Genomic DNA, 12,431 nt, shown 5'->3' with positions numbered 1-12,431 from the left:
AGAAAAATAGGGAGAGAAGAGTGAGGGAGAGAGGGGAGAAGAGGGAAGAAAATGAAGTAGGAAGGAGAATCCTTTTCTGGACAGGGTATGATTAACCTTAGCTTCTTAAACTGGGGTCTAAAACATGAAAAAACAAATAACTTCAGACACTTAATGAAGTAATGATGGCAAATGTGTACAGATCAGAGCAACAAATTTTTACAAAGCTATTTTTTTAATGTTTATTCATTTTTTTTAGAGAGAGAGAAAGAGAGACAGAATGAGAGCAAGAGAGGGGCAGAAAGAGAGGAAGACACAGAATCCAAAGCAGGCTCCAGGCTCTGAGCTGTCAGCACAGAGCCCAATGCGGGGCTCGAACCATGAACCGTGAGATCATGACCTGAGCTGAAGTGAGATGCTTAATTGACTGAACCACCCAGGTGCCCCTTAAGCTATTTGTTTTAATGTACAGTCCAAAGCTCAAATGAGCTGTATTCTCTAGTTTTTTTTTTCATGCCTGGACATAAACATGCAATTTCCCCTACAGTCTATTAAAAGTAATGAACATATACCTGAGTGACTCAGTTGGTTAAGTGTCTGACTTCAGCTCAGGTCATGTTCTCACAGTTTGTGAGTTCAAGCCCCGCATAGGATTTTCTGCTCTCAGCGTGGAGAGATCCTGTTTCAGATCCTCTGTTCCCCTCTCTCTGCCCCTTCCCTGCTCTCTCTCTCTCTCTCTCTCTCTCTCTCTCTCTCTCAAAAATAAATAAACATTTAAAAAAAATGATAAATATTTTCTCTCTTAAGAGCATCTATTTTCATATTTCTTGAAAGCTTTCATTAAGTAATCCTTTTCTTAAAATAATTAAGCTTTTGGTGCAACAGCAGAGATAAAGTAAACTTTGTTTTTTTAGGCGTATAATCTCTATATGTCTTTATTTTCTTTTACTTAACTTTTAGGGGGGAATCCTTACATTTTATCACAATTTTGAAAATCACATTTTATTGTATTATCACAATTTTGAAGCCCAAGAGAAAAAATAAAATATAATAAAGGTTTTATCCCTTGTCTTTTTGTAAAACCTTTCTTTATATCATATCTTAAATTATGTATACATAGATTGTAATTTTATGCATAGTGTTTGTCTATAAATGAATGTGTTACTTGAAAGTAATTATCATGGAAAGCTATTCAAATAACCCTACCATAGTATAAATCATTTTTGATAATCCTCTTTCAAAATTGCTCAAAAAGTTATTTTATGTACTGAATATATACACATTTTGTGTATTACTTAATTTTACCATATCTCATTTTTTAAAAATTAAAAACAATATATATTATACAAAATGAACACCTCATCCCACAAAATGAATGATTTTCACCTGTTCTCCCAAATAAAATCCATTTATAAATGATACAAATTTAATACTACAGAGACGGAATATGAAGATTACTCCCCGGGTTCTCTAAACAAACAAACAAACAAACAAACAAACAAACAAAAGTACCTGATCTCTTACAACAAATATCTAAATGTTTCCATTCATGCCTATCTGAGTTACTGAACTGTGCACGAGCAAAAACAACAAATAAAAACCCCTCATATTATTTAAAATCATACATCATAGCCATGGTTTGTCAAATGTTTTGGTTTCACAAAGAAAAAAAGAGACAAACAATGAAATAGGCTCTTAACTGTAGAGAACAAACTGATGGTTACCAGAAGGCAGGTGAGTGAGGGACGGATGAAATAGGTGAAGGGGATTAAGAGTACACTTATCATGATGAGCACTGAGTAATGTACAGAACTGTTGAAGCATTTTATTGTATACCTGAAACTAATATAACACTGTATGTTAATTAAACTTAAACTTAAAAAAAGGATAAAAAAGTTTTAATTCCACTGCAGTTAATTTATAAATGTTTGTTGGCCAAATTACACCAAAATAATGTTATTAAGATTGTAACTTATTGGCAGAGGTATGAGTTTGAGAAAAGACTTAAAAATGTCTCTTTTTCAAAATAAAAGCTTTCTGGGGTACTTGGGTTGCTCAGTCAGTTAAGTATCTGACTCTTGACTCTTAGTTTCAGCTCAGGTCATGATTTCATGGTTTGTGAGAAGGAGCCCAGTGTCTGGCTTTATGCTGACAGCACAAAGCCTTCTTGAAATTCTCTCACTTCCTCTCTTTCTCTGCCCCTTAAGCGCCTACACACATGTGTGCTCTCTCTCTCTCTCTCAAAATAAATAAACTTAAAAAGTAAAATAAAATAAAATAAAACCTTCCAATGTTTTAAAAAGTTTTTAAAAGTTTTCAAGTCCTAAAAATACAGAAATGTTGAAATTTAACTTTGTTTCCAATTCACTCATTATATACTCTGTATATGTCATTATACATATACGTATATGCAAAAGTGAATGTTCTAACCTAAACAAAGGAATTGCTCAAAGCATTGTTAGTATTCAGATTTCCATTAGTCTTACAGTTTTCTTCTGTCTACATCAGAAGACCTGAATTTTCTGTCTGCTCTATTGCTCTTAACCTTATTTTTCCCCTTAAATAAGGAAAGGCATTAGGAGATTCCTAAAGGTCTTTTTTTCTTTGCCACTATCCCTAGGCAAGAAGGAGGAATTAGCCTTGTAACCAGATCTCTCTAGCCTCTGCATTTAATTTTCAGCAAGAAACCAGGAGACTAAGGATGTCAGGCTGACAGAGAACAGCAGAGGGCAGTATTTACTCATAGCTGAATCATGTCAGGGCTCAGAAAAGTTTTAAATTTGGTGGGGTCACTGTGGCAGAAATGTATGACATATGCCCTATATTTGCATTCCTTGGCTTAAATTCGTATTTTTAATATGGTTTCCCTTAAAGGGGAAAGAATACTCACCTGATGAACAGTCACTTTTCTTTTTTAATGAAGCAATTCATGCCACTACAAAAATTAGCCACAGTAGATAGCACAGGAATTGGAGTGCAGTACGTGGCACATGGGCATTCTTAAAGTTTAATTTCATTCTATTTATTTCTATTTTTCTCATATCTATCCTTTCCCCAGACAAAAAGAAAAAAAAAACACGAAAGGAAACAAAACTTCATCAGGATTCCTTTGGTTACAAAATGTCAAGGGGGAAATACTCCAACAGAGATCAAAATTCCAAACTTTGCAACAGGAAAAGATCTCCATCTTTCCAAAGGGCTATCATTGTTATTGTTGAAACTGTAAGGTTTAGCTACTGGCACCTGGGATCCATTTGGGAAGGGAAACAAAACAAACACTGAGTTCCCTTGGCTTTTCCTATAGGAAGTCCAAAGTGCCATTGGTACTAAGGCCTCGATACCTCTCGTCACCTGGAAGGGAGGGGAGGGGGCCAGTGGGTGCAGGGTTAGGGTCTGGCTAGCCCTGGACTTCAGGGAGTTCGTTCTGTAGACAGAGGAAAAACGGGGACGACTTGGTTTGGCTTCTGTAGGGTCACGTTGCACAGCAGCTCTCTCCCCTCCCATCGAAAGAGAGGAGGCAGGAAATGGTTAAGGCAAATCTGCACTGTGCATTCCCAGACAGGCTTTGCTTAATCCTTCCTCCCCGCTCTAACAGACCCTCACCCCCCGCCTTTCTTTTATTTCTCTCGACCCCCTTACCCCTGAGTTATTACTAGCATAACAACCTAACGGTCTTCCCTCAGACCCCGCCACTAAAGTTATTTATCTGAAAACCTGACCCCACCCCCATCTATCCTGCGGCAGCTTTTTGCTGTTATTGCTCTGACGCCGGCCAAGATTTGACCAAAAAGAAAGGAAGAAAAAAAAAAAAAGGGAAAAAAAAAATCATCCCCCTTCTCAGCGCCTCCGACTCGCCGGGCTCCCACCCCCGACCGCCTACAGTCCTCCGGGAGGCTTGAGTGATTAGCATCCTGAGAAGCCAGTCGGAGGCCCAAAGAGCCGGCGAGCGCTCGCGGTAGGAGTGCCAGGCGGGGCTGCCTGAGCTCCGGCCCAATGGGGCTGGGGTGAGGGAGGGGCAGTAGGTGACAGGACCCGGAGCTAGGGGGAGTCAGGGCGAACTAAAGTGCGGGGATCAATGAGCGGCGAGCAAAGTTTCGGAGTGCTGCTCCAGCTCGCGGTCTGCCCTCCCCCTCTGTTTGTGTTTCAGCGACGGTCGCTGCGTGCGTGTGTGTGTGTGTGTGTGTGTGTGTGCGCGCGCGGTTGTGTGCGCGCAGCGGGGAAGAGGCGGGGAGAGCGTGAGGGACCAGCCGGAGGTGGCGAGCGGCTCGCTGAGCTCCAGCTCCACAGCGGTTCCACCTTCATCCCGGGCGGGCGAGAAGGAGAGCGCTGACAGGCGCCGTCCGGAGCTGCCACGGGCGCCGCCACAGCCCAGCGCCGACTTCCCCGCCTCCACCGCCAGCGGTGAAGGAGAAAGAGGGACCAGCCACCCCCCTCCCCCCCGCCCCAAACAAAAAGGCTCGTGGATTACAAAGTGAAACTGACACGGGACAATAAAAGCAAAGATAACGCTGGCAGGGTCGAGGCGCGCTAGAGTGGGCGTCTGACCCGGGGCGCCGGAGAACCGATCCCCCTGGCATGGTGAGGGGAGGGGACCCGGGGGCCGCGCGCTGCTCCTGCCCGACCCCTGCGAGGCCCAGAAGAAAGGGGGACGAACCTGCACTCGATTTGGATGTACAAATAATGAGTCGGCAGGCACCTCGGCAGAGGTAAAAAAAAAAAAAAAATGGTGGGGAGCAGTGGATGTTGCCTGCGCGCGACCACCGACTCGAAGCCGCAGCAGGGGCGGCGGCGGCGGCGGCTGGAGGCGAAGGGACGGAGCTGAGCGCTCCCGGGTACCGGAGCCCTAGCTCCAACGCCAGCGCTCCGAACGCAATCTCCGGCTGCAGGAGCGCCGACGCCGGCGCCGGGGCTCGCAGCGGCCACTTGTGCAGCCCTGTTGGAGGGGCCTTGCAGCCCTGCTGTTGAGGAGTGGGGACTCGAGGAAACCCCTCGTCTCCAGCTTTGGGGAAAGGAATTCGATAATCTCCTGGTGCCCCACCGCCCCCTCCCCCGTGCGCAATTGTTCTTTCCACACGTCGCTACCGCTACCGACGTTTGTTCTTCCTTGCCTCTTCGGTTTCGTCGCCCGGGTAAGTTCTAAAGTTTCTGAAGACAATTGTTTGCAATGATTCCTCATATACCTTGAATACAAGCAACCTCTCCCGATCCACGTCCATACCCGGGCGAAAACGCTCAGACTGGATTCTAAAACAAAGTGAAAGGCGGGGAAGAATGTAGGGGGGTTGAGAAACTTTTCTGGGAATTCATCAGCGCACTGGAGTGTCCCGCGGAATGCCTGGACGCTTTTTCGTCAGGGCATCTCTCTCGTGCTACAAGTCCAGATGGCTACCTGGAGCCTTTCTCTGACGCGATTTGCTTTTGCTGGGCTGGAGGGTCTTTGAAATAGAGCTCGCAGAGCTATCGGCCTCAGTATTTGCTGGGGCTACCTAATCCCTGCTCTTATTCTTTTCGCTTCGTTTCTTCCTTCTCTTCATCACACCGTTCCAGGGAGCCAGGACCATGGACTTGGCAGCAGACGGGGCTCCTGGACGCCCGTGGCTCCAGCTGCCCACTCTGTCGGTATTTCAGCTCCTCCGTGTCTTTTGGCTGCTCTCACAGCTCCCCGGGCCGGCCCGGGTCAGCGGGGCCGAGCAGCGCCAGGTGTTCCAAGTGCTGGAGGAGCAGCCTCCCGGCACGCTGGTGGGCACCATCCAGACGCGCCCCGGCTTCACCTACCGGCTCAGCGAAAGCCACGCCCTGTTTGCCATAAACAGTAGCACCGGGGCCCTCTACACCACCGCCACCATCGACCGCGAGAGCTTGCCCAGCGACGTGATCAACCTGGTGGTCCTTTCCAGCTCTCCCACCTACCCCACCGAAGTGCGAGTGCTGGTGCGGGACCTCAACGACAACGCCCCCGTCTTCCCCGACCCCTCCATCGTGGTCACTTTCAAGGAGGACAGTAGCAGCGGGCGCCAAGTCATCTTGGATACGGCCACCGACTCGGACATCGGCTCCAACGGTGTGGACCATCGCTCTTACCGCATCATCCAGGGCAACGAGGCGGGGCGATTCCGCTTGGACATCACCCTGAACCCGAGCGGCGAGGGTGCGTTTCTGCATCTCGTGTCCAAGGGCGGGCTGGACCGCGAGGTCACACCGCAGTACCAGCTACTGGTGGAAGTGGAGGACAAGGGCGAGCCGAAGCGGCGGGGCTACCTCCAGGTAAACGTGACTGTGCAAGACATAAATGACAACCCCCCAGTTTTTGGCAGTTCCCACTACCAGGCGGGGGTGCCTGAGGACGCGGCCGTGGGCTCCAGCGTCCTCCAGGTGGCGGCGGCGGACGCGGACGAGGGCACCAATGCGGACATCCGCTATCGGCTGCAGGACGAGGGAACTCCCTTCCAAATGGACCCCGAAACGGGGCTTATCACGGTGCGGGAGCCCCTGGACTTCGAGGCCAGGCGCCAGTACTCGCTTACCGTGCAAGCTATGGACCGAGGCGTGCCTTCCCTCACTGGGCGTGCCGAGGCGCTCATTCAGCTGCTGGATGTCAACGACAATGACCCGGTGGTGAAATTCCGCTACTTCCCCGCCACCTCGCGCTACGCCTCGGTAGATGAGAACGCTCAAGTGGGCACTGTGGTGGCTCTGCTCACCGTGACGGACGCAGACTCGCCCGCGGCCAACGGGAACATTTCCGTGCAGATTCTAGGGGGCAATGAGCAGCGCCACTTTGAGGTGCAGAGCAGCAAAGTGCCGAACCTGAGCCTCATCAAAGTGGCCAGCGCCCTAGACCGAGAGCGCATTCCTTCTTACAACCTGACAGTTTCGGTCTCAGATAACTACGGGGCGCCCCCTGGCGCAGCGGTCCAGGCGCGTTCTTCTGTGGCAAGCCTGGTGATTTTCGTAAATGACATCAATGACCACCCTCCTGTCTTTGCGCAGCAGGTGTACAGAGTGAACCTGAGCGAGGAGGCGCCCCCGGGAAGCTATGTGAGTGGAGTATCTGCCACTGATGGCGACTCTGGTCTCAATGCTAACCTGCGTTACAGCATCGTCTCTGGCAATGGACTAGGTTGGTTCCATATCAGTGAACATAGTGGCCTGGTGACCACTGGGGTTGCTGGGGGCTTGGACCGTGAACTCGCTTCCCAGATTGTACTGAATATCAGTGCTCGGGACCAGGGGGTTCACCCCAAGTTTTCCTATGCCCAACTTGTAGTGACTCTCCTGGATGTGAATGATGAAAAGCCAGTATTTAGCCAGCCAGAAGGGTATGATGTGTCTGTGGTTGAGAATGCCCCAACAGGGACAGAGCTACTGGTGCTCAGGGCAACTGATAGGGACCTGGGTGACAACGGGACAGTGCGCTTCTCCCTGCAAGAGGCCGAGACTGACCAGAGATCCTTCCGCCTGGATCCTGTGTCTGGGAGGTTGAGCACTGTCGCCTCCTTGGACAGAGAGGAGCAAGCTTTCTACTCCCTATTGGTCCTGGCCACGGATCTGGGCTCCCCTCCCCAGTCCTCAATGGCTCGAATAAACGTGAGTCTCCTGGATATGAATGACAACAGCCCTGTGTTTTACCCAGTCCAGTACTTTGCTCATATCCAGGAGAATGAGCCTGGAGGAAGTTACATCACTACAGTGTCTGCCACTGACCCAGACTTGGGTCTCAATGGAACTGTCAAATATAGTATATCAGCCGGGGACAGGTCTCGGTTTCAAGTCAATGCTCAGAGTGGGGTTATTTCTACAAGAATGGCCCTAGACAGAGAAGAAAAAACAGCTTACCAGTTGCAAATAGTGGCTACTGATGGTGGCAATTTACAGTCTCCCAACCAGGCAATAGTAACCATCACTGTACTGGACACTCAAGACAACCCACCTGTATTCAGCCAGGCTGCCTACAGCTTCGTGGTCTTTGAGAATGTGGCTCTGGGATATCATGTGGGTAGTGTGTCTGCATCTACCATGGATCTCAATTCCAACATCAGTTATCTCATTACTACTGGGGATCAGAAAGGTATGTTTGCTATCAACCAGGTCACTGGGCAGCTTACCACGGCAAGTGTGATTGACAGAGAAGAGCAATCCTTTTATCAGCTGAAAGTAGTGGCCAGTGGGGGCACAGTGACTGGAGACACTATGGTTAATATAACAGTTAAGGATTTGAATGACAACTCTCCCCATTTCCTCCAGGCAGTAGAGAGTGTAAACGTGGTGGAGAATTGGCAGGCAGGTCACAGCATTTTCCAAGCCAAAGCCGTGGACCCTGATGAAGGTGTCAATGGCATGGTACTCTATAGCCTGAAGCAGAACCCCAAGAACCTGTTTACTATCAATGAAAAGAATGGTAATATTAGTCTGCTAGGTCCCCTGGATGTTCATGCTGGTTCCTACCAAATAGAGATCGTGGCATCTGATATGGGTGTTCCACAGCTCTCCTCTAGTTTCATCTTAACGGTTTATGTTCATGATGTAAATGACAACCCACCCGTGTTTGACCAACTCTCTTATGAGGTCACCCTTTCTGAGTCAGAACCTGTGAATTCTCGATTCTTTAAAGTGCAAGCTTTTGATAAGGATTCAGGAGCGAATGGTGAAATTGCCTACAGCATTGCTGAAGGAAATACAGGGGATGCTTTTGGCATATTCCCAGATGGTCAATTGTATATAAAGAGTGAACTGGACCGTGAACTTCAAGACAGATATGTTTTACTGGTTGTTGCTTCTGACAGAGCAGTGGAACCCCTTAGTGCTACTGTGAATGTTACTGTAATTTTAGAAGATGTAAATGATAACAGACCTCTTTTTAACAGTACGAATTACACATTTTACTTTGAAGAGGAACAGAGAGCCGGGTCATTTGTGGGCAAAGTAAATGCTATAGATAAAGACTTTGGGCCAAATGGAGAAGTAAGGTATTCTTTTGAAATGGTGCAGCCAGATTTTGAGTTGCATGCTATTAGTGGGGAAATTACTAATACTCGTCAGTTTGACAGGGAGTCTCTCATGAGGCAGAGAGGGACTGCAGTGTTCAGCTTTACAGTCATTGCAACAGATCAGGGGCTCCCTCAGCCTCTCAAGGATCAGGCTACAGTACATGTTTACATGAAGGATATAAATGATAATGCTCCCAAGTTTTTAAAAGACTTTTACCAAGCTACAATATCAGAGTCAGCAGCCAACCTGACACAAGTTTTAAGAGTATCTGCCTCAGACGTTGATGAAGGTAATAATGGACTTATTCATTACTCTGTGATGAAAGGAAATGAAGAAAGACAATTTGCTATAGACAGTACCTCTGGTCAGGTGACGCTAATTGGCAAATTAGACTATGAAGCAACACCTGCCTATTCCCTTGTAATTCAAGCAGTGGATTCAGGTGCAATCTCCCTCAATTCAACCTGTACCTTAAATATTGATATTTTAGATGAAAATGACAATACCCCTTCTTTCCCTAAATCAACGCTGTTTGTTGATGTTTTGGAAAACATGAGAATTGGTGAACTCGTGTCTTCTGTTACTGCAACTGACTCAGATTCAGGTGACAATGCTGATTTACATTATAGTATTACTGGAACTAACAACCACGGAACTTTTAGCATAAGCCCAAACACTGGCAGTATTTTTCTTGCCAAAAAATTGGACTTTGAAACACAGTCTTTGTACAAATTAAATATAACAGCAAAAGACCAAGGAAGGCCTCCTCGTTCATCTACAATGTCAGTGGTTATACATGTGAGGGACTTTAATGACAATCCTCCTAGCTTTCCTCCTGGGGATATTTTCAAGTCTATTGTTGAGAACATTCCCATTGGAACATCTGTCATTTCAGTGACTGCACATGACCCTGATGCAGACATTAATGGGCAACTATCCTATACGATCATTCAACAGATGCCCAGGGGCAACCACTTTGGCATAGATGAAGTCAAAGGCACTATATATACTAATGCTGAAATAGATCGGGAATTTGCTAATCTCTTTGAGTTAACTGTAAAAGCCAATGATCAAGCTGTGCCTATAGAAACTAGACGGTATGCTTTGAAAAACGTGACCATTTTGGTCACAGACCTCAATGACAACGTTCCAATGTTTATATCACAAAATGCCCTTGCTGCAGACCCTTCAGCTGTGATTGGTTCTGTCCTGACAACAATAATGGCTGCGGACCCAGATGAAGGGGCTAATGGAGAAGTGGAGTATGAGATCATCAATGGGGACACAGACACCTTCATTGTGGATCGTTACAGTGGAGACTTGAGAGTGGCTTCAGCACTGGTGCCTTCACAGCTGATCTATAACCTCATAGTTTCAGCAACAGACCTTGGCCCTGAAAGGAGGAAATCAACCACTGAATTGACCATCATTCTTCAAGGCCTTGATGGACCTGTTTTTACTCAACCCAAATATATAACTATTTTGAAGGAAGGTGAGCCCATTGGTACCAATGTAATATCAATAGAAGCAGCTAGCCCTAGAGGATCTGAAGCCCCAGTGGAGTATTATATTGTTTCAGTTCGTTGTGAAGAAAAAACCGTTGGACGTCTCTTTACTATTGGACGACAAACTGGCATAATTCAGACTGCAGCCATTCTGGACCGGGAGCAAGGAGCATGTCTTTACCTGGTGGATGTTTATGCCATAGAAAAGTCAACTGCTTTTCCCAGAACACAGAGAGCAGAGGTAATGATTTTGTAGTCATTTATGAACTATTTATTGATGTGCTTTTTAGAAAGATTGTTCTCTTTCTGTTTGCTTTCTACAATCATTTACCTTTAATGTTTACTGTTAATAATACTGGCAGGAGCATATAAAGTGTTCTGTTACAAAAACCAACAAGAATCACATAAAATTCAGCTTTAATCCTGGTCAAAACCAAACAGTGAACAGTTTTTATCTTATACTTCACCTCATTGCAATCATATGTATAAGGCCAAGGAGAAATCTAGCCATTTCATAAGTGCAAAACAAACAAACAAACAAACAAAAAAAAAAACCAAAAAACATGTATCTAAATTAAATCAGTGCACTAATTAGACACCTCTCAGTAAGGAAGTCTAGTAGAGAATGGGCAATTTCAGGCTTAAATTTCTATTCCAAACTGAAGAAGTTTGGTAGAAATCAGCATTATAAGCATAGTTTTTTGGGAGGGGTGTAATGCAAACACAGTACAGACTGGCAGTTTACATCAGGACAGTATTAACTTTCACATCCTCAGCAGTCTTGGCAGCTTCTTTATAGACAGTGACTAATTTTAATGTGCTGAGCCAAGTTTGGGGGAGATTCCTGATTTCATCTGCTTTTACACTGGAGGCACTATCTTCTGACTTAGGGTAATCCTTTCTCTTCCCTCTTGAATGAAAGCGTGTAATGTGCTGTGAATTATCAGAGATTAGAAGGTGCTTCTTGATACAAATATGTGTTCAGCACTATGCTATAGGCACATGTTGTTCTGTCTGCTGATGGGTAAGAAGTTAGGGTTTCTGGCCTATGCCAAGAGAATTCGAAGCCTGGTCTTCCCTGGGGTGTATTTTAGGCTACTACCTCTATGTATTACTGATTTGTATTTTAATTAAATTACTTCCAAAGTTGTTTTGATAATCAACTAGAAATCACACAGCTATCCTCTGGAAAGCTCTTGTTCGCTGTTTTCTAAGTTTCTTCTTTTCCTCCACTCCCCTCAAAGACATTCTAGTGTCACTCAGCCAAAAACACAAAATATCAAGTGTGGTTTGTGATACTTGGCAGTAACCCAGGCACAATATACTAGTAAAATTGAGGCTTACGTATTTGTTTTCTTGCTTTCTTTCTTTGGGGGGCGGGGAAGAGGTGAGGGGTTTTCTTCATTTAAAATGTTCTTTTGTTATTACTATCTTTTTAATCCCTTGTGATTTTTTTTTTTTGTAATAGCTAGCTGTATCTATTCTGCACATAGAGCAGCATCTTCATGTCCTAGAGGATATTAGAGATATAATTAGAGATATAATTCTTAATAGAGATATAATTCTTAGAGATATAATTCTAAGTGCAATTCAGTTTTATCTTACATACATAGCCCTGAAGGGACTTGTAACCCAAATGTCCTCTTTTACCTAATTAGCTTTTTAAAGATCTTAACACATGTCTTATATGGTGAACTATTTGATGTAACTTAGCCCATGATTTACATGTAATTTTATATTAATTTCAGGTCATCCCTCACATTAACTGACCCTCTATTTCCACCTTCCTTCTCAGGGATTATTTACTAGGTAAGGAGATTTAAGTAGTTTGAAAACTGAAATATTTATTCAAGATGGGCAATTAAGTCATTTTAGACTTTAGATGAATTTATTAAACTGTAAAACAAATTATGTTACTGGCTGTTGTTGTTTGGTTCAATGCATTACAGTTTATTAGAA

At 45.3% G+C, this 12,431-nt stretch overlaps 1 protein-coding gene across 1 annotated transcript in view; it reads left to right on the top strand.

Annotated features, from left to right (window-relative positions):
* Positions 1-4,717: 4,717 nt before the first annotated feature.
* Positions 4,718-12,431, top strand: part of FAT4 (FAT atypical cadherin 4) — a 182,858-nt gene continuing 175,144 nt past the window's right edge. The window contains exon 1 of the mRNA XM_058721430.1: positions 4,718-10,713. Coding sequence (XP_058577413.1) covers positions 5,539-10,713 — 5,175 coding nt within the window. The 5' untranslated portion in view covers positions 4,718-5,538. The remainder of the gene's footprint in view (positions 10,714-12,431) is intronic.

The sequence above is a fragment of the Neofelis nebulosa genome, chromosome 3, assembly GCF_028018385.1.
Source record: "Neofelis nebulosa isolate mNeoNeb1 chromosome 3, mNeoNeb1.pri, whole genome shotgun sequence".
NCBI classification, from domain to species: domain Eukaryota; kingdom Metazoa; phylum Chordata; class Mammalia; order Carnivora; family Felidae; genus Neofelis; species Neofelis nebulosa.
This window is presented reverse-complemented; position numbering and strand designations above follow the sequence as displayed.